Below are 27,505 nucleotides of genomic sequence, written 5' to 3'. Positions count from 1 at the left end.
GTCACACATTTTGATTTAAATATGAATTTAAATGAGTGTTTTATAGCCTGATTTCCACCCCACCCCCATCAGCCATGTACCACTGGTGAGTTTCCACTCGGGGTGTAGGATTGAAGTACCGGTAATTGATATGTAATGTTTCCTGCTCATATGGTTTTATAAAGTGCTCTCGTGAACATATATACTCATATATATAGTCCATTATGTACTCACAGGATTACCTAAAAAACCAAAACAAGAGCTGGAAATGTTTCTTTGGTTTTGGCCCAGTATTTGTCACTTCTGTATACTCTAGAGCAGCAGGAGTTGACAAAGGCACATTTAGATCTGAACTTCATATCTTTAAACTTCTGGTGGGTTTAGAATAACATTCTTACTTTCTTATTTTTTAAGTGGGCTTTTCTGTGAAAATCCTCCGCCGATGGTTCTGCTCCAGACAAGCCCTTGTGACTACTATGAATGCCAAAATGGAGCGCAGTGCATTGTCGTGCACCAGGAACCCATCTGTCGTTGCCTGGCTGGTTTTGCTGGCCAGAAGTGTGAGAAACTAATTACCGTCAATTTTGTTGGAAAGGATTCCTACGTTGAACTTCCACAAGCCAAAATCCGCCCTCAAGCAAACATCTCCCTTCAAGTAAGTCAACCCAGTTCTGTTCCCATATAATGTGGCAAAGAACTTATACAAAGGCCAGCACACACATTACATTCACTACCAGCGAAAACAGTCTTACTGTGATAAGCAATACCCACTTAAACCATCATTGGAAGGAACACCTGATGACTTTAAAAGCTGATTAAATTCATCTGTATGCTTTCGCACGCTCCTGATGCAGTTTAAGCATCTTGGACTGGGAGAGAGCCATAATTTCTTTCCTCACTCAATACGATGGATCAAAAAAAATGAAGAAACAATTTTGTTTATTTTTTTGACATTGCTCAACCCCTCTTCATTCTCTCTGGTTTTGCTTGCATAAAAAAGCAAAACCTGCCATGATCTAGGAGCCGAGGCACATTCAGTCATATAGGCCACATCTTGGGCTTCATGTTGAAAACAGGTTTATGACAAAAGTAGATTTTGAATGATAATATAAAAGCCAGACTTGTTTACTACATGGATCTCTCACAGATGGTGTTCTCAAAGCTTATTTTGCAGTTAAAATATTGCTTCTCCATCTGGTAGCTAATGCCACACAAGTAAAAAATTAGCTTTAATGAAGCATCTCTTAAAACAGGATTAAGGGGTGCTTCCAAATAAAAAGAACTGAAATAAATAAAAAGTCACTTTCAACTTACCAGTCTGAGCAAATACTTTGATTATTTTTTTTAAGTGAATATTTCAGTTTCAAATAATGCCATTTGTTTTGCAATTTAAAAATCACTCTGGCACATTTACTGCAGAAATAATTGGAACTAATACTTGTTTCTGAGAACCTCAAAGGCCTTTTTTAAAGCATGTCGCTACATAAGAAGGTTGGGAGAAGACTTGTATAGATAAAACTTTGGGAGCAGTGGCTAAATGCCTGAAAACTTGTGTGGAACTAAACTAATCACAATACAGGGAAAGTTGAAATAATGCAGGAGGGAGGCTGCAGAAGCTAGTCATGCCTACTGCCATTGCTACCTGCAGTGAAAGTGTTTTCAGTAGAAACGCTTCCCTGTTATCTGAATGCATGGGCAACATACTAGAAGACTCCTAGAGCATCTCCACATGAGAGGAGACCTTGCCAAATCCCTGCTAAATATGACATTTGGAATTCCTCCCCCACTCACACAAGCATTCAACAAGCATTCGTCAGTATGTGCATACAACCGCTTTACACAACTGCTGAATGCATGGACGGTGGTTTAGTCTTAATTCTGAAATGGTCCATTATATATCAGCTGTTACTACTGAAGGATGCAGACAGGAGACTTGGCATGGTGTAGCCTACCACTTGACTTGCCTGACCTGGTAGGGCACTGCACCATTTCCTGAAGTCATTGTAAGTGGTTTACTTATTTTAAAGCCTTCAGTTCATGACTGCAGTCAGCAGTTGAATAATATTTTTAGAAGTTTGTTGTGTTACATTCTGTCATTTTATTTCTCAAGCACCTTGAGCTATGTGAGATTTTGGGTAAAAAGTTATCAAAAAAGTAAAAAAAATGAGAGAAGATGTATGCCATTATGTGTGCTTCTTAAGCAGAAAGGTTTATCTATAAATTATATAAACAAGTAAACTCAGGATTTCCTAACTGCGGGGATGGGTATTGCTTTTGTTTACTGTATTATGTCTTTGTGATCCTTGGATGGACGGTATAGAAATTTAATAAATTTAGTACTTGGCTGCAATGTACATTTAAAGTTTCATATGTTCAAAAGCTTCCCTCTTCAAAACTGACCTGAGGGATGTTTGACATGAGTAATTCTTAGTGTACATTTTACCTGGTTGTGTTTCTGGTGGTACAGAAACTGTATGTATCCTGTTTATTAACTTTCAGTGAACATTTGTCCTAGCAAAGCTCCTTTTATAGAATAAGCACAGTAACTGTGATCTGATTCCTAATGCCCACTGCACACAGAGATGCTTACTGAAATATCTAGAGATGCCACACTTAAAATGGTACATGCGAAGGAAAGAGGATTTTCAATCATTTTGAGTTTAGGTTTCGGTTGTAAAACTTGGGTTGTAAAATGGTTTTTTACTTCAAAGGCTCTCCAGCACAGGGGGGCAAAAGTTCACAGTAAAGTTAAAAGCACAAATGGATGTTTTGTTCGAGAAGTTGCTCATAGGAAGTTTAAAAGGGGATGTTTTGATCAGGATATTTTGCATACAAGGGCCTAAGGTTCAGCCTAGGAAGCAGACAATTAAGGGGAAATAAAAACTTTACCAGAAAGCTACTCTCCTTCTGATTGGTAAAAGTTTGGAAAGGCAAAGGAAATAGGGTAGTTAGAAAGCTGTGGAATCAGAGATTTGAAGAGTTGGAGTTGACAAAGCTGTAAGAGATGGAGGGAACTGAAACACTGGAAAGTATAAGAGCATAGTTGGGCACTGCAACAGGAGGAATGTGGAAGAGACCACAAAGAGACCCGGAAGTTGAACAGAGGGATGCCAAAATTGCTGAATACTGGCTTGGTTAGGGGGGAAGTCTAGAATAGGTATAGAATGCATTTATCTCTATTTATGTATCACTTTCTTGCCTTACTAAAGGTTCCTAAAACCTTAAGTAAAAGCATATAGTAATTTGTGGGAGGAGGGGGAGGAATTAGTCTGAGGACCTGTTATTTATGCCATGCCTAATTGCTTTATCACGCTCTGCAGAGGAGGGAGTAGGTTAGGCCCGATAAAATCTGAAAGGCTAACAGGCTGTTCAGTGAAAGCAGCCAGAGAAAAATCAAGATATGCACTGGGTGGCAGTAGCAAGAAGATAAAGGATTGTTGTGTTGGCTGGTCTGCTTGCCACCTTTCCTTTTAATGGTGCAGGCTACAACCAGTGCCATCACACTGTAAAAAAAGAAAGTAACCATTTTCTTTACCAAAGAGCACAGTGCAATGGCTTTGAGATAAGTGTTTTGGTATTTACTAACTATACATGAAGTAATAGTTGTTGTGACAATACATAAATATTATGCCTTTGCTTTTTATATATATATTGCCATTAATCACTTTTACTTCGACATTTAAAGGTAGCAACAGATAAAGACAACGGCATCTTATTATACAAAGGAGACAACGATCCCCTGGCTTTAGAGTTGTATCAAGGTCACGTGAGACTTATCTATGACACGCTGAGTGCCCCACCCACAACTATATACAGGTAAGTACACTGGCTACAGAGTTAGAAAGTGAAGATTTCCTTTTAAAAGTAAAATTGCATTCTCTCTCTCTGCTTACAATTTCACATTTTCCTTATCAGGCTATAAGAAAAGATGCTGTTGGGTTTTTTTTTTAAAAAAAACAACCCCCAAATAAAACCAGTATATTTACAGACCCACACTTCATTACTGTATGGACTTCCTGCTATAAGTTTATATCTATCCAAACAATCTATTCTAATCCTCATTCTGACACCACACATATAGAATAGGTCACAACCTGATTGCCTTCAGTTGAATCACAACTGGGCCAGAAGGCATTTTGAAACTGGAAGAAATTATGAAGTTTCAACCGTGAACCACCTAGACCAGTCCCTTCATGTGAGTTAAAGCCAATTACCCAGAGGTAACTGTTAATGAATAAAGCACCCAGCATCGTCACAGTTTAGCTGTTGCTACTGTCACAGAGAACACACACAGTGCAAAAAGAAGCTTACAGACAAAACAGCAATAGATGCCTTTCACAAGGAAAGCAAGTCATGTATGGATTGAACGCAGGGGAAATTTAGCCAGTCTGACCTGGGAAGGGCAGAGGGGGAAAATGCTTTTCTGGCTGCACATATATGGTCATCAAATACCAAGAGCACATCCTTACATTGCACAACCATTGTGTTTGTCACAAGTGCAAAAATATTTCACACAATAAGCGTGGAAAGTGTGGATGATACGCATGTGTAATGTGCATGGTAGAATTAAACCCAGTTAGGGCTCCTGGGTGTGTATGAGTGTTTAATGATTCATGTCTATTCTTCACACATTGTTTGTTCTCAGCACATAACCTCCTTTCTCTAATTCTGAGAGTTTCTAGTGCCCCAGAGGATCCAAATATGGTATCTTTCTGTTTTAAAGAAATCCTATCACCCTGCATAGTAAACATAAAAAAGACCAATTTGATGTACAGAGGAACAGGAAACTGCTTTCAGAGGCTTCAGTTCTTTGTGTGAATTTTTTAACACTCCGGAAACAAGACAGGATGGGTAATTAGCTCAGTTTGGTGCCGTCTGCTCTTTTTAGGGGACTGTGTTGTATGCAACAGAGTGGAAGCAAGCTCAGTAGGCTTCCTTCTTTGCTGGCGGTGTATCGACTAATTAGGCAGTGCATTGGCCTCAGCTAGCTCTGTACTGGAACAGAAAGGCTAATCATTAGGTCTGAGCTAGCCTGTCTACCCATCGGAAGGGGTTTTGTTGGTTACTTTCACCAGTGATTATAGTCTGGTGGGATAGCCATGAAAACAGACTCTTTATTCTGTAGCTAATCCTAATTAATTCCATGTTATAGCAAAAGCAGAGTTGTTACAACAGTTTTATGCCACTAATTAGAACATAGGGGAAGGCTCATTAGTTGCAGACAACACATGAGGTGGCAGATCAGAGCGGGTGCCTGCTCCCTATTGTTGATAGCAGAATGCTGAAGTGACAAGGGGCTGCTTCTGATATCTCAGCATTTCATGGATCCTCTCCTTCCCGGCAAAGTTACCCGTGGCGTGAAGCATCAGTGTCCTCATTATTCCTGTGCCCTTCATATTGATCAAGGAGGAGGTCTCCATTCAGAATGACACCTCATTACCATAAGATTAATGGCCTGCTCGCTGGCTGTGTTTTGCACTGTGTGATCTGTTGAGATGGTGAAAGCTGCTGCTTAATGTGATGCCCTTTCTGAAATGTCACTCTAATCTTTTATTAGTTTAGGAGTATAGCAGAATGGGGATTAGCATCAAGCTCGATAGGAAAAGATTGGGCTGAGGGAGAAAAAGCTACAGCTGAAGAATGTCAAAAGGCAGGGGAAGGTGGGAGGAGCTTCTAAGTGAATTAGATTCCCACCCCCACCCACAAAGGAGGGGGGTCCAGAAGGGGAAATTTCCGGCTCCTTGTGCTTCCTATTATGCAAATGGCCATGTTTGCAGAGAAGTAGATCTTGGGTTCTATTAAGAAAAATGTGTATTGTTGTGACTCTGCTGGTAGGACACACCTCTACAATTCTATTATTCTATGGCTTCAAAAACTGGGGAGATCCTGTCTGTGCTGTGCCATCCCACCAGTGACGGGATCTTTGTGTGTCATGAGGCAGAAGACGCAGGCAATACTCTGTTCATTTAAAAGGTGTACAGTTATTGAATGTGCGTGCAAGTCAGCAGTATCACCCATGGCACAATATCAAGCCAATCCAGACTACAGTTGTGCCACAGTAAGAGAGAAAGAAAATCTGCACACAAAGCAGATATCCCAAGAAGTTTAGCCAAGACCCTAAGCGTATATCACTGATGATAAGATATTTTACAATAAAGAAATTAAGTATGCAGAAGATTTTCTAGAAAATTATTTACCCATTTTAAAGTTTAGAGAGCATAATACCAGAGTGGGGGATGGGGAAAGTAGCACACATTGGCCATGTTTGGAACCAGTGCTAAATCAGGGCTTCCTTCTTTGTGAACAAGCTGCAGCAAGTCTTGCTATCCCCTGCCACCCACCCAAACTCCCACACAGCCAAGAGTAGGACTTTAACAGTGTTTACTTTCAATTTTTTAAAAAAATATTCTTTATTGAAATATAAAAAGTAATGTGTATATAATTTAGGGTTGCCAAAAACTTTATTATTTTGAAGAAAAGAAAAGAAAAGCAGCTCAACAACTTTCCCAGTTTGTGTCCAGATTTTCACTTTTTGAAATATGACAACCCTAATATAATTGTAAGTTTCTCTGAGTCTCAGCTTGTTACTGCATCTCAACTGGGGATTGTAGTTTACACTAATTATGATTGGTTTAAACAAGCCAGCTTCATAATGCATGGTTTGAAGGTGGCTTGTGAAACTGATCAAAGTTACTGAGATATCACTGTCCCTACTTGAGGTGCAAGGACAAACTGAGATTCAGGGATTCCCAGACATGCAGCAGGAGGTAGGTAGGTTGTGAACGCAAGGCTCGCTATGGCTTGTTCACATAGCACTAAACCATGGTTTAGTGCTGTAAAAGAATCGATTTATTTCCTGCTTTGCCAGTTCTGTCCTTTCTTTTTGGTGCCTCTTGCTTAAAGGGAAAGGACTTTTTAAAGATGTGAGCAGAATGGCAGCTCCTGTCCAGTCAGTGCCTTGCCTTGAATTTGCTCCACCACCACCTACCCTCCATCTTGGTAAAGCAGAGCCATTTGAAATTAGTTACTGCTCTATGGGGGCAGAGAAGAACCTCCATGCCAGCACATTGGCACCAGCTACAAAGAGAACCTGAATTTAAAAAGAAAAGGGGGGAAGTGAGAAAATGTTTTTATAACTTGCCCAATGTGCACTGATTTAAAATATGTTGTAGGGTTTGTGGAAGGTTCTTTTCAAGATTGCTGTTGTTGCGAGAACTTCATAACAAGCCATCACAGCTTAAACTTCTTTTAGCCAATTTCCCCTCTACATGGTTTCCAGAAAGAATTCAACCCCAGAACCTGATTTCAATGTCACTGTTTACTATAGAACATGTTGAACAGGGTGCTGCTACAGTTTCTTATTCTAGCGCATTTTTTCCAGGTACAGTGGTACCTGGGGTTAAGAACTTAATTCGTTCTGGAGGTCTGTTCTTAACCTGAAACCGTTCTTAACCTAAAGCACCACTTTAGCTAATGGGGCCTCCTGCTCCCGACGCGCCGACGGAGCATGATTTCTGTTCTCACCCTGAAGCAAAGTTCTTAACCTGAAGCACTATTTCTGGGTTAGCGGAGTCTGTAACCTGAAGCATATGTAACCTGAAGCGTATGTTACCTGAGGTACCACTGTATTGCTTCTTGCACTGTAGAATAGAAATTGTCCTACATGTTAGTCCCCACCACTGGAACATGCCATATATGGAAACTACCTTTTATAGGACCAGATCACTTTCACAGCTGTTTTAACTGAGCTCCTTGGCACTGGGCATTTAGGATCAGTTTCAGAAATCAATATTAGGGCCTTGGAACAAGTGTGCTCTCAACATGCTTCATTAGCTGGTGCTAGGTATTTCTTTCTACTTTCATAAACAGGTTGGCCAAGGAAAAGGGTATCTTCAAATATTTGATTTGTGCTTTTCCATAGCCAGCATCTAGGGCTAGAGGAGTGTGTCTTGAACCCAGCAACTCTGTATCACAGATACAATTATATAGTTCTTCTTTACTTAATACCAGGAAGAACTATGTTCATTCATATAGCTCTGCTATATTCACAGCAGTTTGATCTGATGGTTTTCTACTTTAAGCATACAGAGTGATGTCAAATGAGAATGAATTGTGATCATTCAGTATGTGCACTATGTGTTCAGCGGCTGCCTTGTATAATGTGCACAATAGAAATAATCCATCTTTGGATTTTGCTGATTCATGTTTGTTCAGAAGCAATGTGGAATATCTGAGATTCTTTGGGGATTCATTTCAGATTTCCTCAGCCTTATAACTTGGAGTGGAAATGTCAAAGTTTGCATTAATGTTTTCCCGGGCACTCACCATAATGTCAGGTAGAAGTCAGTAAATATATTTTAGTGGAGATTACATAAAGTATATTGCCATTTATCGCTAACTTCAAAAGAGAAGGAAATTAACTAAAGAAAACATTTCAATCAAACCTGAGCTGTTTTATCAGAAAAAAACATCCTAGGGATATGGGGTAGTTGGTAGAAATTTTAAAGCTAGGATTTTTAAAACATGCAGATATTTTATTACAAACATTTTCAAAAGACACTGCCTGTGTTGATATTTTTCCAATTTATATATAAGGCTTTTTTATAAAAAAGGGGGGCTCTTATTCCTTCATTTAAAAATAAATAATTTTGCATTTGAAGACCAGATTTTTTTCCTTAGCACTCTGCTTATTGCTTTATGTTTTGTAAGAATTTTAGCTAGGATAACAATTGTGATTCCATCTGACATTTGCAGGACAGAATTTCATATTCATTTATTTTTCTCCACTAGACAGTTTTGTTCTGTACTGTAACTGGAATGCTAAGCATCTTAAAATGGAATTTTACAGCCTATATCTTTTAGGAAAATATCCATTGTCAATTTAAAGTAATGTAATTCAGCTGACAAATGACTCCATTTACCATTTACCATGAGAGTTTGTTTATGGTAAGTATTAAAAAGCTTTAGTGATAGTTTTAAATTTTCAACCACTGCATTTTCTGCACTTAAAATTAGAGCAGAATGATGCACTGTTCAACCAAGGTCAGAAGCAGGCTACTAATCTGATCATTTTCACGTAACTGGTTTTCCTACTATATGCAGAGGAGACGGTTGCATGGAACAGGGCTATCATTCTTTCTTTTTTCCTAGCATGGCTCATGTGCCCTACATCATGACCAGAAATTCAGCAGGTTCTACTTTTCCTACTATACAGGTGCAGTCATAAGAAACCATCATATTTCTCTCTGTCATATCACACTTACATTGTTTGTTTGTAGGCTCTCCATACCGATTCTTGCCAGATGGCCTCAAGGCAGCACTAAAATACAATAAAAACAACAAGAAGAAACTGGAAACAAAAGCAGCAGATAAAATAGAGCTGAACTCCTTTGGGATGAAGGGCAGGATATAATTTTAATAAATAAATAAGTAGCCCAAATGAAAATGGTATAAAAGGAACTTCAGTGCCATTGAAGGGATAAAGGAAGAGGATATGTTTGTTACTTGTGCATAAAAGACAGTAAAAAAGCACCAAGTGAACACGTCTAGGGGAGAAAGAGTTCCGTAAATTTGAGCATCACCACTGAAAAAAGTATTCTCTGTGGTAGCAACCCAGTTTACCCACAAGAGTAGACAAACCTCAAGAAGAATCTCTGAAACAAATAGATGGCCAGGTCCATGTGGGAAGGCTTCGGATAACCCTCTACTAATACCTTTTGTGGGTTTAAAGACCAAAACCAGCACTTTGAATTGAACCTGGAAATAGAGAAGCAGTGAAAATGTTTTACATTGGAGTGATTTGTTCACAGTAGTGTGGTCCACTTAATAGTCTGGCTGCTGCATTCTGCACTGGCTGAAATTGAAAGCCAGCAGCCCTTCCAGGGGAAAGCTGGTGGCTCTAACATTTATATAAATCACCCACAATATAAAGTATCAGAGCAGTGTACCAAAAAAGAAGTATAAAATGTATAGTGAGAATAATACAATGCATCAATAAAAATTGGCACACATTATCTCTGAAGAAGTGAATTGTGCCAAATATACTGATTCCTAGTAATAGCAGAAGAGAGATTCATCAAAAAGCAAAACAAAGATAAGTGCATTTTAAATAGCAACTAAATCTATTTTTCACTTTTAGCAAACAAGATTGGTAGTGCCTCCTTTCAAAAATGCAGACAGAGACCACACAGTGAAGATCAATGGTAATAATGTCTGTCCAAAGCTCCATTTTTGGTTTCAGGTTGTCATGATCTACATGGCATCACCAACAACAAAAATTCCCCACAATACACAATGCCAGCCTTGTGGATCATATGTATGGTTTCTTATACAGCAGTAGTTTTCATCCATTGACTATGGTACTCCAGTGCTATACTTTTAACACTTTCATTTGGTGTAACTGTATCTATATTCTTAACATAGGGCTGGGGACCCTGCAACCTGCAGGATGGATCAGACCAAACCCCCCCCCCATAAAAAACCTACACCATTTGAAGTAACCTGCCAAGTACCCTCTTTCCCTCTCTCTGGCCGTTTACTTTCAGAGCAGGTGAAAAGGGAGAGGGGCTAGATGTGCATGCATGCTAGGTGTATGTGTATGTAAGGTGGGGGAGTATGGTCTGTATGTGTGGTGAATGCAGTGAGCATGTGCAAGAACAACAAATTGTGTTCAGTGGCTACTTTGGCTATGTTCACTGCTGGCATGTGAATATCAGAGGACTGACCAAACTTGAATGTGACTCTCTGGCCAAAAAGTTAGTAGCTTCTTGATTAAGGCAATTGTTAAGTTGCATTTTATGTAGTAAGCAACAAATAAATGCAAGCAATAATAAAATAAAATGCAAAAACAAATAATAAAAGACCAGTTGGCAGCCTGTGAAGGTTATTTGCTTGCTGCTACTCCTCTGGGAGCCCAAAATGTTTTATGGGTGTGCAGAATGATAACCCTTTCCTAGATCTCTCATATGGAACATAGAGCGGGTACTGAAAATTTACTGGAACAAATTTGGGGATTCCTCCTTGGATGAAAGACCTGAGGGAAAGTGTTTTCATTTGAGATATTCAAATTAGATGAAACATACTCTCAGGTACAAGAAATAACAAATCAGTTAAACTATCAACAAAGCAAATCGTATGCATTTCAAGCTGCTCTCTTCAGGACTACTTAAATAGATGTATAAATAAATGCAGTGCTTGCTCCGCTGATTCTGTTAATGAATGCTACTTTTAATGTATTGATTTTGGGTTTTATATTATATTTCTCTTTCCTTTCTAAGTAGCTTGATTATTTATTTGAATTGGAGAAAGGGATAGAAGTATTAAAATGATAACCACACATTATATTAAGCACATGATTTAACTGGACATTCTGTTTGTTTAACAAAAGCAGTTGTGATCTGGCTTAGGACTGTAGTACACAGGGAGATGAGATTTAACCCCTTTAATCCCTGCAGCATTATCCTGCAAAAATATAACCACATAACAGATTAGAATGGGTATCCCTCCAGATCATATTATTCTGTACAGATATTGTGTAATACATTATTTAAGGTATGCTTAAACAGACATGCATGCTGCTAAAATGTGAGCGTTCTTGCATATAATTTTTTGGGATGCATTAGCTTTTTGAGACATACATTGCCCTCTAGATCTCCAGGCAAGTAACTGAGAAATCCTATTTATTTGCTTGATTTCCTTTAGCTGTACTGGAAATGTTGAACCTTGGGCAGCATGTTGCCACCCAACTAATAAAGGGAAAGCAATTTCATTTCCTGGCTAGCTATCTGGTTTCTAAAGAGACAGCAGACTGATTTTTTTCCCCAGCTTCCAGTTTCAGCTAAATATCTTCATTTTTCTGCTTTCCATTCAAAGCTGGGAACATTTTTAATTATATCCGGCACTAATCGCTGTCAACAGAGTATCTCCAAGTGAATAAAGCAGGTGCACATCTTTTCAGAACAAGAAAAAGTTATTATAAACCACTTCTGGATTAAAAACTTCCTTTTGAATACATTTACATTTTTCCCCTTTAGTCTTAATCATTATTTCTGTATTGATGTGTACTATGCAAACAAATTTAAGTCCTAGCCACTTACGCCTTTTTCAATCCTGAATGTAAAAATGCCGGAAATATTTTCTTGCAAATATTACATAGGAATGTCATTCTTCCCTTATATTTGGTAACAGAAGCTGCTACCAAATAGCTGTTCCCTATGGGTCAAATTACATGTGACATTTAATCATGTGAAAGCTGTCCCTGAGGTTTATGGTTCTTTGCTGAAGTCTATGTCAGACATTCAAATGGGAAGAAGGAGTGCTTATCTCTCTCCCTTTTTCTTCTCAAAATTCCGCCCACTCCTTTTTTTGCCTGGGGTGGGGAGCAATACCATATGAATAACTGACTAAGCATCATATATAATTTGAGGGGTTTTCTTTCTTTTCTGAACCGAGTAACCGACCACTGCATCAATTGAAGAGTATAGATTGGTGACTGGGGGCGGCTGCCAAGACCACATAACACCGGTCTTGAAAGACCTACGTTGGCTCCCAGTACGTTTCTGAGCACAATTCAAAGTGTTGGTGTTGACCTTTAAACCCTAAACGGCCTCGGCCCAGTATACCTGAAGAAGCGTCTCCACCCCCATCGTTCTGCCGGGACGCTGAGGTCCAGTGCCGAGGGCCTTCTGGCGGTTCCCTCATTGCGAGAAGCAAAGCTACAGGGAACCAGGCAGAGGGCCTTCTTGGTAGTGGCACCCGCCCTGTGGAACGCACTCCCATCAGATGTCAAAGAGATAAACAACTACCTGACATTCAGAAAACATCTGAAGGCAGCCCTGTTCAGGGAAGTTTTTAATGTGTGACATCTTAGTGTATTTTTGGTCTTTGTGGAAGCCGCCCACAGTGGGAAACCCAGCCAGATGGGCAGGGTACAAATAATAAATGGGCAGGGTACAAATAATAAATTATTATTATTATTAAGCATTATAGTTATTTATTGCAAGCTAGCTCAGACTAAGAATCCTAGTAACCTCTAGTCAGGAAAATAATTGCTGGGTATAGGAGACAACAGAGGGAAACTAACGTTTATGTTTGTAAGGGAGACAAGTTCATTGCATGTTGACGTCATGTTGTTCAAGACCATGTTTATTGCTTGTCTGGTGCACTTTTTTGAAAGATACTAACAAGGATGGGGAACCTTTTTCAGCCCGAAGGCCACATTGCCTTCTGGGTATTGTTATGGGGGTTACATGAGAATAAACCAACAAACCTGACCTTGAGCATAGATTTATTCCATTCAGCTTTCAGTTCTCAAATTGGGTTTCAGGGAGCAGAGTCTCTGCTTCTTTTTGAATATTGTATCTGTTTTAAGAAATTCCTATTGTGGATATCAGTCCACAACAAAGGAAGGGTGAAATTTGTGTGCGGATAAACCAATAACAATAACAAATAATTCCACCCTCATTCTATAATAGTCCTGGTTACCCATTTCTGTTCTTCCATGAAAATGTCGATGAATCACAAATTTGTTTTGACACATCAGTTTAATACAATACCTCCCTGAAAACTGGAATAGGGTCGCTGGATGTGATAACTGCTGATGGCAGCTACTTTCCATACATTTTGTTTGTGTGTGTGTGTGTGTTGGAGGGGGGTTATTTTATAAGCAGATAGAACAACATCCTTTAAAAAAGCAAATCTAATGCAACTATTTTGAAGTGTGTTTATATTTCAGTGAGGTTTTTTAAAGCATATATTGTGAATTCCAGAAGAATGGTTTCAAGCAAGGCAGATTCCACTTATTGTACAGCATTTTAATAGTTTTACTGGAACTTAGCCCAAAGTAAAAACTTGAGGACTGTTTCTAATTGGTTGGCAGAAAGTTGCTAAGACAAGCTTTGGCTTTATGAATCCAAACACAAAGTTGGTGCTGATCCAATTCCTATTTTAAATTCCCCCTCTTTCTCTCTCACACGCACATACACACATTGCTATTTCTTATTTAATTTCTTATCAAAATAATCCTTGAAAAAGTGCTAGATGTGTTTGCAATCCTAGATCATTTACAGATGTTCGGATCTTATTACATTTTCCCTTTGACAATTGTACAGCTCAGCTTCATTCTTCTCAGTTCCTAGAAAGCTTTAAGTTTCGTGGTACTTTATCCTGCCCCAGCTCAATTTTTCTGCCAAGCTGTTTACATTTTGATTTGAGATGATCGGGTAGTTCACTGTGTAAATATGAAAGCAGCACTAGCCACCATCACCCTTTGCCTGAAATTGCCTTTCAGCAATGTTCTACTGCCACCTAGAAGTCAAATGTTAGACTGCACCTTAATTCCATACTATGCAAATTCATTTCCCAAGGCTGTGTACTTGACAAAATCACCTATGCCAACAATAGTTTTCACTGACTGTATCTGTCTGAAGACAACCCATACACTAGCATTGACAGTATTCTGATTTATGCTAGATATTGACTTCATCAGTTTGGTAGCTAATTCAACAAATTATTTGCCTTATTCGGGTAGTTGCACAACTGAAGAGGAAGAGCAATGTAGTGCAAATAAATCCTTGACATAATGCACTGTTTTGAGAGAATGGTCTGAAAACCACCAGGTTGACAACTGACCCCCCATTTTAACAAAACCCTGTCACCATAGGCAATAGCCCTCTTCTCCCTTCAAGGCAAAGTCAGTGTGCACTGTTGGCCCAACTGTGATGCACTGTTCAGTGTCTGTGGCTTTCTTCCCTTCATCTCTCGCCAAGCCACTGTCTCCAACTGTCTCAGACGATTGTTGACTCCCCTATAGGAGCAGCAAGCCAGGCTCTCTAGGAAGAAACATTCACATAAGCACTTATCATCTTGAAAGGGAATCCTTTCTTGGAATCCAGAGTTGTCTTTTTGAGGGTACAGCAATTGTATTTAACAAAATGCAATTTTTCAAGTGCTCCTTGGAGCATTAGTAGAATGGTCTTTAATTATACATTATCAGCTTTAAAACTCTGGGGCACAATCCAACCAGAGTCCCATTTATATGTCCCATTGGTTTATATCACATAGGCTTGACCATGCATTTAGCTTTCCCATTGAATGCAATGGAGATTACATGCTTAACTTGGACTGGATCATGCCCTTATCGTCCACTCTTTTTCAATAAAGTTTAAGTAAATGCTATTTCACATCGAATGGTAGACTTCCACAATGCTTCATCACAAATTGCTTTTGAATCTCACTTTCTCAGTTTAAAAGAAACTGTTTTCCATGTGGCAGGCAGGTGCTACTGCCTGGTAATGTTAAAGCTATGGACAGAGGCCATGATTGCAGCTATGATACATTCACACTAATAGTTTCCTGCTTGTTTGTAATGGTCAGTGTCCCTCTGGTGGGTAGGCATTATCCATCACTTGTGGTGGTTGAATGTTTTGTTACCTCTACAATATCAAAAATCATTTATAGAATCTCAGTGGCAATAGCAGTAAAAGCTATGCACTTCAAAATAGCTACTGCTGACCCTTGAGTCAGAAATAGCTGATCATTTCCTTTTTAAATGCAGCATATTTCTTTATTTGATGGTGTACTTCAGAATAGTGGTAAACAGTAAAATGAGGCGCAGTCCGTTGTTTAATCCACACTGAAGGATGATAAGTAAAATGCTTTGCTGAGAGTGTTTGTCTTCAAATACATGTTATGTATTACCACATTTTCAGCAATAATATTAATAATAATAATAATAATAATAATAATAATAATAATAATAATTTGTATCCCACCCATCTGACTGGGTTACCCCAACAGCTTAATTTGTGTAAATGGTAAAGGTAAAGGACCTCTGGACAGTTAAGTCCAATCAAAGGCGACTTTGGGGTGCGGCACTCATCTCTGCTTTCAGGCTGAGAGAGCTGGCGTTTGTCTACAGACAGCTTTCTGGGTCATGTGGCCAGCATGACTAAATCGCTTCTGGCGCAACAGAGCACCGTGTCAAAAGCCAGAGCATGTGGAAAGGCCGTTTACCTTCCAGGTGCAGTGGTACCTATTTATCTACTCGCACTGGTATGCTTTGGAACTGCTAGGTTGGAATGAGGTGGGACAGAGCAACCGGAGCTTAGCCTGTTGTGCAGATTCGAACTGCCAACCTTGTGATCAGGAAGCCCAAGAGGCTCAGTGGTTTAGACCACAGCGCCACCTGTGTCCCCATTTTTGTAGTTTTTATAGTCAGGGCATCCAGGTCAGTTTGGACTTCTAGACCGGGTCCTAGATTTCTGATTGTTAGAAGTTTTGGGTAAAAACATTTTTGTTATTGGTTATGATGTCCTCATCCATTAAATTGCTAGACAGACAGTACAAATTTTTTTATAAAAAAGACTGGCTATGACGACAGACTTAAAGTCTAATTAAAGACAGGACACACTGGAGGCAAATGAAGCAAGGGAAAGGGACTTTTCATCTTGTCATAATTCTGTTACTAAAATTTAGAAATATGAGCCCAATTAGGGCTAAAAAGATTTTTGAAATGGAAAACTATTTAAAAAATAGAATTTTTAATAATGTTAACAGTTGAAATATTCTTCCATTGTATTCAAGTAAAATTCAAACTTTCTTATGTGCTCTACCAAGACATATGGGCCTCTATATAATCCTGTTAATCAGAGCATTTAAAACTTAATCTCAAAAGGCCATATGATGCAGAGGACCCAGTGATTTATGTCTGTGCACTCTGGCCTGAAATAAAAACCAGCAGTGCTAAATACTGTAGTGTTATCTTCTGACAAATGACTGTGGTTTTGACTTCTTCAGATAAGAGGGCTGAGTTGGGAGAAGGGAGACTGTTGCTGTATACATTGATTCTACCTCAAAAGTTCAAAGGTCATTAATTATGCTGCCTCAGCTCAAGGAAGCAGCTCCTCCCATCACAAGAATTTGAGTGGCTGTGTTTATACCACCACATGCAAGTCCCAGTTCACACACCTGACAATACCAGCCAGTTCATGTGCTCATGCAATAGTTGTGCGTGTGAAGCCCAAGTAATAGCCCCAGTGAGAAGAATCAAATGTTATTTTTCACCCTATCACATCAGAACTATCAGCACATCCCGCTGAGGTTTCAGCTGGAAGTCCACTTCTCTCTGGCAAGCTTGACAGTAAGCTTTCATAAGTGCTGCTATTACCATCACCACATGGCTTAGATCAGGCATAGGCAAACTCGGCCCTCCAGGTGTTTTGGGACTGCAACTCCCATCATCCCTAGCTAACAGGACCAGTGGTGAGGGATGATGGGAGTTGTAGTCCCAAAACATCTGGAGGGCCGAGTTTGCCTATGTCTGGCTTAGACTATTCTCCCAAATCCAGTCAGCTCCAGTGCTGCTGACTCTTACTCCAGACCAAGTAGCTAGTTCCTGGCTACTCTACACACGTAATCAGGAATCAGTACCATTAAGATAATTGTGTGTTCATATGATAATTGTGTTCATATGTTAGCTTAGGTTTCTAATCCTGGCTACAGAATAGAACATGAAAAACATGGTCACCATGATTCTCAATAACAAAGGGTGTAAGTCGGGTGCAGTTCCTTGATAAGAACTTCTCACAGTTTTTAAACAAGATATTAGTAGTGGGGTAGGGATTGGATTGGCCCATTGTAATGGTTTAGCCCTCCCCGTGTCATTTTCCTGATACTGAATTTTCGCTCTATAAGACGCACTTTTCCCATCCAAAAAAGTAAGGGGAAATGTGTGTGCGTCTTATGGAGCGAATGCAGGCTCCATGGCTTCAGGGATAGCCGCCCAAAGCCTCCGGAGCGCAGCGGGAGATTGTTAGAGGATCACTGTGCCTCAGTTTGCATATTGTTTTGGAAAGTGCAAATTTGATAGATTCAGCTTTAAATGTGTACTGAATCATATTTCTTCTCCGACTATAGTAGAAGCCTGAATATTATAGTTAAACACCTTCCTAATTTCCGCTTTTTTTCCTCTTCCCCCCACCCCTCACTCTTTCAGTGTGGAAACAGTAAATGATGGGCAGTTTCACAGTGTGGAGTTGGTAATGTTGAACCAAACGCTGAATTTGGTTGTGGATAAAGGAGCTCCCAAGAGTCTTGGCAAAATGCAGAAACAGCCTGTAGTTGACGAAGATACTCCACTCTACATTGGAGGTAAGTTCAGTTTTTGACAGTTTGTTACTGAGAATCAAACCAGATATAACAATAGAAGAGCCACAATTGCATATATTTTTTTATAAATGATAGATGCAACTGTAGGGCTGAAGTGCTGGGGGAAATTATTTTTCCAGTTCAAATTACCTTGCCAGAACAGGTATTTTTCCCATAAGGAAAAGTATAGTTCCGGGGGACAATTCAGATTTGGAAAATGGCAGAGGCAAAAGGGTTAAAACTCCTTCTTTGTGCCACAGTCCCTATCCCAATCAATTTTTCACCCCAACTGGCAGCTTCATTAACCTTTTTTTTAAAAAAAAGAAATAAATAAATGCAAAAATCTGTTCCTGGGGGTATTTGTCTAATCTCTCTTGGGAGGGAGCTCCACAAGCTGAGCTGAGCACTGTTTTGAACCTGGGCCACAGTGTCCAAACCTATTAGTATAATCATTGTAATTTGTTTTGTTTGTACATAAGGTATTTGTGTATATTTGAAAATCAGTATGACTTATACTTTGGAATAAGATACAAAACAATCATGCTTAAGAAATGATGGAACAGGAGGGGTGTACACCAGAATGTAATGTACATTACGAACTACTATTATTCACTTACCTAATTCCCCAGTGTGACCATCCCATTTTGTTGACACATATTTCTCAGAATACCTTGAAGATGCTGAAGTATTCCCTAAAGTGTTTTGCTATGTTCCTTGTAGGCATCCCTACATCCACGGGGCTGTCTTCGCTGCGGCAGGGCACAGAGAGGACAACCAGCGGTTTCCATGGATGCATTCATGATGTCCGCATTAATAATGAACTGCAAGATTTCAAAGATCTACCACATCAGTCAGTAGGGGTCCTTCCTGGTTGCAAGTCCTGTAACATTTGCAAACATGGCATCTGTCGCTCTATTGAGAAGACAAGTGTTGTCTGCGAGTGTCATCCAGGCTGGACTGGATCACTCTGTGACCAAGAAGTTAAAGATCCCTGCCACAACAGCAAGTAAGGGTGCTTCCAGACTGTTGCTATTTTCAGGTGGGATTCAATCACATACAAGCAAATCCAGGTTGCGTAATTAAGGTTGATTTAGCACTATTTCACAACAAACCTCCTAAAATAGGGGTTTTTTGCAATAGGGAAAGGAGCAGGGAGATGCACTAAGAAAACATTTTCCTCTCATATAAAAATCAGAATGAATGCTGAATAAATATCTGACATTGTCTGGTCTCTAGACAATGCATACAAACTTGGGGAAATGATTGATAAATAGGTTGCCTGGAAGTAACCTAAGTTTCCCTCTGTGTTGAATGGAAAACAGGGCAGGGGGAATGGGATATTTATGCACCAGTCACACTGAGAAAATGTGTGGGAGCCTGCGCCGGTCTCCCCCTCCCACCCCACAATGGTATGTTTTATGGAGAGTGAGTTAAATTTCAGATTATTTCTCATCTGTACATTTAGAACTGTGGGTTTAAAATATGAGTCACAAAAACAACTACCGTTCTTTCTGGTTTCTAAATCTCCATAGAATCTTCTTGTGCTTGCTGTGGACTAAGTGCTAATCATACATGCATGTTTTTCGCAACCAGCTCACATTTTTCCCATTTAATCTGGATTAATCCTTTCCATGAAAAATCCAATAAGTTTAAAAAAAAAGAATGCCAACGACTCATTTGTGATATCAAGCCTCATCTGTAAGCCACAGAATCTACACTTTGGGGATGTTGACATTTATTGTACAGCATTTATCTGAGGCTTTTATGCACCACTTTTCACCATCTGATCCCAAAGCAGTTTCTATATAGAAAAGCATCACAGAATAAAACATCAAAACTTACAATTAAACCATTCATAAAAATCAACCTACAATTTCATTCCATTTCTGGAACCTTTTTGTTCAGCTTGTGGTAGACACAAATTAACTTTCTCTCTTTTTCTTCTTTCCTCCAAGATGCCTCCATGGTAAATGCATAGCCACCACCTCTGCTTACACATGTAAGTGTGTAGAAGGTTACATGGGCATGTATTGCGACAGAAAGAATGATTCCTCCAACTCCTGTAGAGGTCTGAAATGTAGCCATGGGCAGTGTAAGATCTCAGCACACGGGGAGCCCTCTTGTGAATGTGATCCAAATTACAGTGGAGAGCGCTGTGATAGAGGTTGGTATAATTGCAAATTGTGTGCTATTGTGCTTTGCCCTTACCTGTTTTGTTCATTAACAAATGAGTATAAGTGAAAAGAGTTCTGCAGATTTTTCTCTATTCCAGAGTTGATTACCATGTTACTACTGTATTTCACATAGTGAGATGGCAAACTTTTAAAAAAGATGCAACACATCTTGGGTGGTTTGACTAATAGCAGCTTGATTTCTAGGGTCCACTTAGCACCAACACTAGGATCCGTTTCTTTCATACATTTAAATGTATGAACATACGATCAAATGGCAGGCGCATGAAGAATCTGTGGGAGTGTTCTCATCTCTCCCAGCCAACCTATGCCACTCAGTGCATGCAGTTATCTCCAAGCTATCACTCTCTTGAAAGCTCTGGAGGGCCAGAGGTTGTCTGCTCCTGGTCGACACTGACTGCCAGCACCTCTCCATGGTTTCAGATAGGGGCCTTTCCCAGGCCTACCTGGAGTAGGGATCCTAGGAATTAAATCTGGGAACTTTTGCATGGAAAGTATGTCATTGATCTATGACTCCTCCCTAAACATGTGTCCAATCACTGAGAAGAAAACATATTATCAACTCATGACTAGGATGGGCGGTCTGCAAAGTTCATCAGCAAATTCTTTTTCTCAGTTTGTTGCAATTTGGTAAAGATTTTAATGAAGAAAATAATTTACTGTAGCCAGGAAATAAACAGGAAGAACCTCCGGCATGCAGCTAGTAGTAGCTTTCTACCTAAAAGATAGCAACATAGCTCTCCTACATGCCTTCTGTCCCAAAGAACTAGTTGGATAAGTCCCAATAATGCCAATAAGTACACATGGTTCAGTGCATGATTAATCCAAATAAAATAGTCATCTATTCTCTTAAAATATAGGAGCTAAAGTTAAGATAGTCCTGCACAGAAAAAGGGAAGAGGCACTGATACAAAACCCACCCACCTATGGGATATGAGATGGGGTATGATTCTAGTTCTTCTGTGCTAGCAGCTTCTATGCTGGGCAGGAAATGGGTGGTATGTTCAGAAGACTTCCCACCCCCCAAGTACTGTTGCTTACCTGTATGAGATACTTGGTTCTTATATCCCGCGTCACAGCAATGGACCTGAGATTTCTGTTGGGGACTTTTATCTAGACCCATAGTTCCCTGGTGGATAATGTACACATGGGACGCGAGTATTTAGGTTTATGGGTTCAAATAGGCCACAACTTTATCCAGCAAAGGACGAGAGAGGAGCGCTCCCTGGTCACGCTGCGGTTTAAATTATCTGCGGCCACACCTCCCACCAGTGCTGATTGGTCAGCAGGGCCACCCCTGGGTGGGGCCCTGCCCAGCGACGCAGCCCAGATGGCAGCAAGTGGGGCGTCAATCTCCACCTCCCGCTGGATTACTGCAGGGGCCCCAATGGCTGCAACGCCACCCACCAGAAAAGGCGAATGGACTCGCTGCATGTTGGGCTGTGATTTGATGCAGAATCCCATTTTCTACTGTGGCAATGTGTGGAATTCAAAGTAGTGTTGTGGGAACGGCTGTCATAGATATATAGAACCAGCATATCTTCAAAATATTCTGGTATTAAGTGCACTTTGTAGCAATCTGATCTCGGCATAAGCCAAGGAGAGGGCTGTGGTTTGGATTCATGTTCTGGATGTTCAAACAAATGATAAGATTTCTGAAAGCATGTATTTGTTTGTTCTAGCAGAGAATCAGTGCCAAGGAGAGATTATCCGCGAATTCATTCGGAAGCAACAAGGTTCGATTGCATGCGTCTCCCTGGTCAAAGTGCCTCGTGTGGAATGTCATGGCAGTTGTGGGAATGATCAGTGCTGCATTGCCCTCAGGAGCAAAAGGCGGAAATATGGCTTCCAGTGTGTGGATGGCTCCTCCTTCACAGAAGAGCTAGAGAGGCATGTGGAATGTGGCTGTGCAAAGTGTTTATAAACAGCTGATCCACCTCTTTGCCCCTTTGTATCGACTCAGATGTGCTATCAAAAACAGGACCTATTTACTTTTAAGTGAAGAAGAGAATATTAAGTATATTGTAAAATAAGCAAAAAATAGAAGTTATTTTTATTATGAAAAGTGACTATTTTCATCTTTTATTATATAAAGTATCTGACCGTTTTGGGTATATGTATCATATAGTGAGTTATTTTTACTATGGATTTTTTTTTACAGTTGTAAAAAAGAAAATTGGGGAAAAATTATTCCGAACCTAAACACAGGGAATAATAACAGAGTATAGTTGATAAGCTTTGCACGATGGCTAGACGTGAAGGTAATAAAGAGATTGCCGCAGAAATCACAAAACAAGTCTTTGAAAGGTTCTGGATAGATACACATCTAGGAGCTATAGCTCTCAGGCCCCCTTCCTATCCAGGCATGCTCGGTTAATAGCCCTTTCGGTTGACCATGGAAATGTTGGTTGTGTTTATCACTATTGTGGATCTGCTTGACTCCATTGCCAAAAAAAAAAAAAAAGCACACCACAATGTTGCCGTGGCTTGAGCCTTACGCACAGATATTATGCACATATTAATGCAATGGTGATAGTAACATGGTGTTTTGTCTTCTGTGTATGATTAATTCCCACACTGTTGTTTTTGTAATTTGTAGCATGGCCACTCTTGCAAAAGCAAAATGAAATGAAGGCTTTTTTTAAAAAAAGTAACAGATGAAAAGTAAGCACTGTGTAACACCTCATCAACAGTAGACGAGATAATCCTGGTACTTGGCACAGCCTTCCCTGGCCATCCAGCACATGGAACAGCAATACCTTGACTCCCATTCTGCATGCGCAGACTATTGCGCATTCTTACGCAAGGGAAGGGCCATAAGGAAATCTCCTGTGGAGGTGACACCCTCTACCTCCAGATGACTTTATGTTTTAGTTTGCAATGCAAAGGATGCACTGAAAGATGCCTTACCAGACTATGACAATGCTTTTTTTTCATCCCCACATCTTTACTATAGGAGTATTTCACTTACTCCAAGGGTTCTGCCACAGTGCCAATTAAGTAGACACAAATCTATTGTTCATGGCAGTTGGTTTCTGCACGTGCTGAATATAAAACTACAAAGTAATGCAGATGACAAATCCTTCTTTAGATTTGAGTCTATCCTACGTAGCCTGAAACATCCTCATGGCAGCTGATTCATACAGCAGTGTGTGGAATGTCTCAACATATAGATTGCATCCGTAGTACTGCCAGACATTTTAATGGGCTAGCAGTGGTCCACATGGTAAGTCACTCTACATGTTACAGCTGCCATGTGGAACAGCCACTGTAAGGCGGCTCTTTTACACAGTTTTCACAAGGCAGTCATAACACAGAGACCAGTCTTTGTAAAGGGAAATGTTAACAGAACAAGACAAAGTCCTATTTGTTGACCACCTTAAATGCCTTTGACATTTTGTATACCACGTCTGGCTTATTTTCTCAAGTCCCTTCCCCCCCCCCTTCCTTGCTTGGATGTGTAGTAAGAACAACCTGTAATTCCAAGGAATCATTGATGAGACAAAGTGGAATATTCAAAAGTGCCTGAGAGAGCTAGTACTCCACGTTCAAGTTTGATCCTGAAATCCTAGCAAGATCCCCTGAACTTGGGATCAAGTCTCTTCACAGCAAAGGATAGCCATATTTATCGGGAACAATGTTTGTCTTTAAAAACAACCATGGGAGTGAATCCCACTAATGACCAGTGCAGCCTCTCCAAACAGAACAGATTTATATCATGCTACAGGCATTTTACTCCTTTTTCAGATTTCAGGAGTCTGAAAATGCTTAAGAGTCTTTATTATAATTACAGTCTTCTGAAAGCCACAATAGTTTGTTCAGATTTCCTTATGGATTCTCAGGATAATTTCAGACAGGAGGGAAATGACTGATACAATAGTTGCCTTTCAGAATAAATAGTAGTGCATGGAGCCTGCAATCAGTGAAACGTAAAACAATCACTAGTTACTTTGCCAAGAACTGATTGAAATAATACAGTTCAGGAGCTGGTGGGGGAGAAAAGGCCGCTATGGAGAGTGGGGGTTGTAATTTTGAGCACAATATGTGATGCTAGAAGCAGCTGGAATTTATAATGTAGAAATGTACCACAATCTGCAGAGACCAAAAGTTTGCAAAAGCAAATGCAACAACACTCTCTTGTGTGAACAAGACTTTGGCACAAGTATCCTTTTCTTAATGATTTATTCTTTTTCATGGCATCTGTTATCCAAGAAGCTATTGCCTCTGTTGCTGAGAATGAAAATCCAGCCAGAATAGCCCATTCATAGAGTTGTAATGCTACCAAAGGCTATACACTGCCAAGAAGAAAGTGGGAAAATAATTGTATTAAGATTTAACAAAGTAAAGAAAGGAGGTACGATTTTCATAAGTGTCTTCTTTAAGTACACAAGGTAAAAAAGCCATCAATGTTTTATGAAATAATTTCAAGAATGTTTCCAAAATTGACAGGCTGAGGAAGAACTAGCCACAGTAGAGTGAGGCTGGCAGTGTTCCATCAGTACATATTTGGACTATGTGGTGATTTAGAAGAAAGGACACTTTATTTGTTTTCTACCAGTGGGCAGTTTATACTGTGCTGTGTTTCAGCTGATATGATATGGAATCTTTTGTTTTGTTTCTCTAAGTGCCAAAAGGTCTATGAAGTTAGTTTTAAAAGTGTTAATTAGATCTCTTTAAACTGCCTAAGTGACGGTACATTTTGGCTATTGTAAATGGAACACAGTAGCTTACTTTAAAAAAAATTAATATAAAGAAAGATGCTAACCCTATAAAAATTGTACATTGGCAATGTGGGTTGCTATGAATTTTGTGTATTTTACTAGATTGTCCTATTGTGATGTATTAAATTTAAGTAAATTGTTGGGTTATGGACAAATGTACCTTGTTCTGTGTTGCTATGCAAGTTATTTTTCTATCCATTAGGTGCACATTTTCACCAGTACTATACTTGCTTTAATTGAGTGAGCGCCTCTGGTAGCTGCCCATCTAGCTACACATTTCACGGAATTCATTATAGCACGTCCAGTGGTGGACAAAGCATATGTGGATGAACGTATGGAAGGTGTTGCTTAATATACACAGGTCCTGAGCCATTTAGAGCAGGGGTAGGCAACCTAAGGCCCATGGCCACAAGCGGCCCACAGGGGTTGTTTAACGGGCCCCCGAACCGCCCCCGAACTGAGCTGCCTGCTCAGCGAGTCCCCGCCTGCTGCGCTAAACCGGCACAGCGCAGTGTGGGGACTCGCTTCTGCGGCGCTGAAAATCACGTCTGCACAGACACAGACACTGGAAATCATGGACGCATGCGCAGTCTGACCCACGGAGGGATCTCCACTGGAGTGAACCAGCCCAGGCGAGGTAAACCTTGCTGGCCCCTGATTTAGAGCTTTAAGGGTAACACAAGCATCTTGGGTTTACCCCGGAAACAACCTGGCAGCCAGTGCAAATTTAACAAGGCAGGCATGATTTGATCACTTAAATCAACATGAAGAAAATAAATAGGTAGAAATAAGACTCCAGCTACAAAACGGAGTGCACAAAGATGACCTGAAGCCCCTCGCATCACGCTTGAAAGAAAGCATATAAAACTGAGTCAGCCTTGGACATCTGCCCCAACCCAAACAAAGCCTCTCCTTGCCAAAGTAATCAAAATGAGTGTTTCAAGTGTGCTTCTGACTTACTAGCTTACTTAAAAACAACAAGAAGCTGAAATTTCCTTACATGCAAAGGGTGCCTACCAGTCATGGCTATTGTATTTCCTGTATGCATTCTCCCTCTATCTGTTGTTAAATAAATAGGCAAGAGAGACAGATGCATACTAAATAGTCTCTTTATGCATTGAAACAAAAAGGCTTTCACCTAATGCTTCTCTTCCTTCCACCTCTAAATATCACATTAAAATGTTAGGGACCAATACTGATTCTATGAATGTTGTAAACCATTGGTATGGCCTCAAACTAGAGGGAGTGGTGATATATGGTGATGGCTGAAAACCAATAATGTTTTCATCCAAATTGACCAGAAAAGCAGGCATATGACATTCAGTTACAGAGTCCAGACTCAGAGACCTATGTCACAGTGCATGAGACAGGCTGAATGACAATGTATCTAGTTTTGCTAAGCCAGAAGTACAGAAAGAAAGCTTATACAGTGGTACCTCGGGTTACATACGCTTCAGGTTACACACTCCGCTAACCCAGAAATAGTACCTCGGGTTAAGAACTTTGCTTCAGCATGAGAACAGAAATCGTGCTCCAGCGGTGCGGCAGCAGCAGGAGACCCCATTAGCTAAAGTGGTGCTTCAAGTTAAGAACAGTTTCAGGTTAAGAACGGATCTCTGGAACGAATTAAGTACGTAACCAGAGGTACCACTGTAAACACAATTTTTTCTTTCTTTTATGGGAATGGCACCTTGGGGCTGGTTAATTTTTTAGGTTGGAACTACTTTTATTGAATTACTTATAGCTCATGCTAGCCTTAGGTCTCCTTTTTGATAACCCAGTGGAGTTTCTGACATACATACAACACTATGTCATATAAGACATCCAATAGTCCAGGGTGACTATAGGTGTTTTTCAGGGTTGAAGTAATAATGTAGCAGGAGCCACATTGATTTGTTAATACCTGCTATGTTCACATACATTTGCATCCCTACCCACCACTTTGTAACTCCAATACCAAAAGCGGTGCATGGGAAGGTGAACCCTACTCTGTTCCCTCCCGCCCCCCTACATGTGGTCAAGTGCCCTAGTGTGCGTACACACACACACACACACACACACATCCCCCAAGAACAGCAGCAATTAGCTATGCTGGTAGAAAAGTACATGGGCTAAAGGAATGCCATGATGGGAAAAGGTTCAGTTTCTCTCAGTGCCTTTTCTCGTTGAAGTTTTATTTTGGTCCTTCAAAACGCAGTATCCACTCATGACTCAACCAAGTTCTTTGCACATTATGAATGAAGCATTTTTCTGGAATATCCAGTGATTCAAGACTGGGTTGATTGACACCAAAAAGGGTGGGTATGGGAGTGATCAGGACAACTGACAGATCAGGAACAGTAAATTCCTGTTTGCCCATTCGAGAGAAGCAGAACACATGATCAGACCTAACAACTTTACATTCCAGAACAACACAGCACTGCTGCAAATCTAACTGGTGGTCTAATGTTTTTAGGGTCTTATTACTGC

General features: G+C 40.1%; 1 protein-coding gene across 2 annotated transcripts in view; it reads left to right on the top strand.

Annotated features, from left to right (window-relative positions):
* Positions 1-25,195, top strand: part of SLIT3 (slit guidance ligand 3) — a 405,171-nt gene extending 379,976 nt beyond the window's left edge. The window contains exons 31-36 of one of the 2 annotated variants that reach the window (XM_053376507.1): positions 394-634; positions 3,665-3,795; positions 17,972-18,126; positions 18,844-19,129; positions 20,079-20,287; positions 22,001-25,195. In XM_053376507.1, the coding sequence (XP_053232482.1) occupies positions 394-634; positions 3,665-3,795; positions 17,972-18,126; positions 18,844-19,129; positions 20,079-20,287; positions 22,001-22,239 (1,261 nt within the window). In that variant the 3' untranslated portion in view covers positions 22,240-25,195. Of the gene's footprint in view, positions 1-393; positions 635-3,664; positions 3,796-17,971; positions 18,127-18,843; positions 19,130-20,078; positions 20,288-21,997 lie in introns of both variants that reach the window. The other variant, XM_053376506.1, reaches the window with a different exon arrangement.
* Positions 25,196-27,505: the final 2,310 nt, after the last annotated feature.

This window comes from Podarcis raffonei, chromosome 2 (genome assembly GCF_027172205.1).
Source record: "Podarcis raffonei isolate rPodRaf1 chromosome 2, rPodRaf1.pri, whole genome shotgun sequence".
NCBI lineage: Eukaryota > Metazoa > Chordata > Lepidosauria > Squamata > Lacertidae > Podarcis > Podarcis raffonei.
This window is presented reverse-complemented; position numbering and strand designations above follow the sequence as displayed.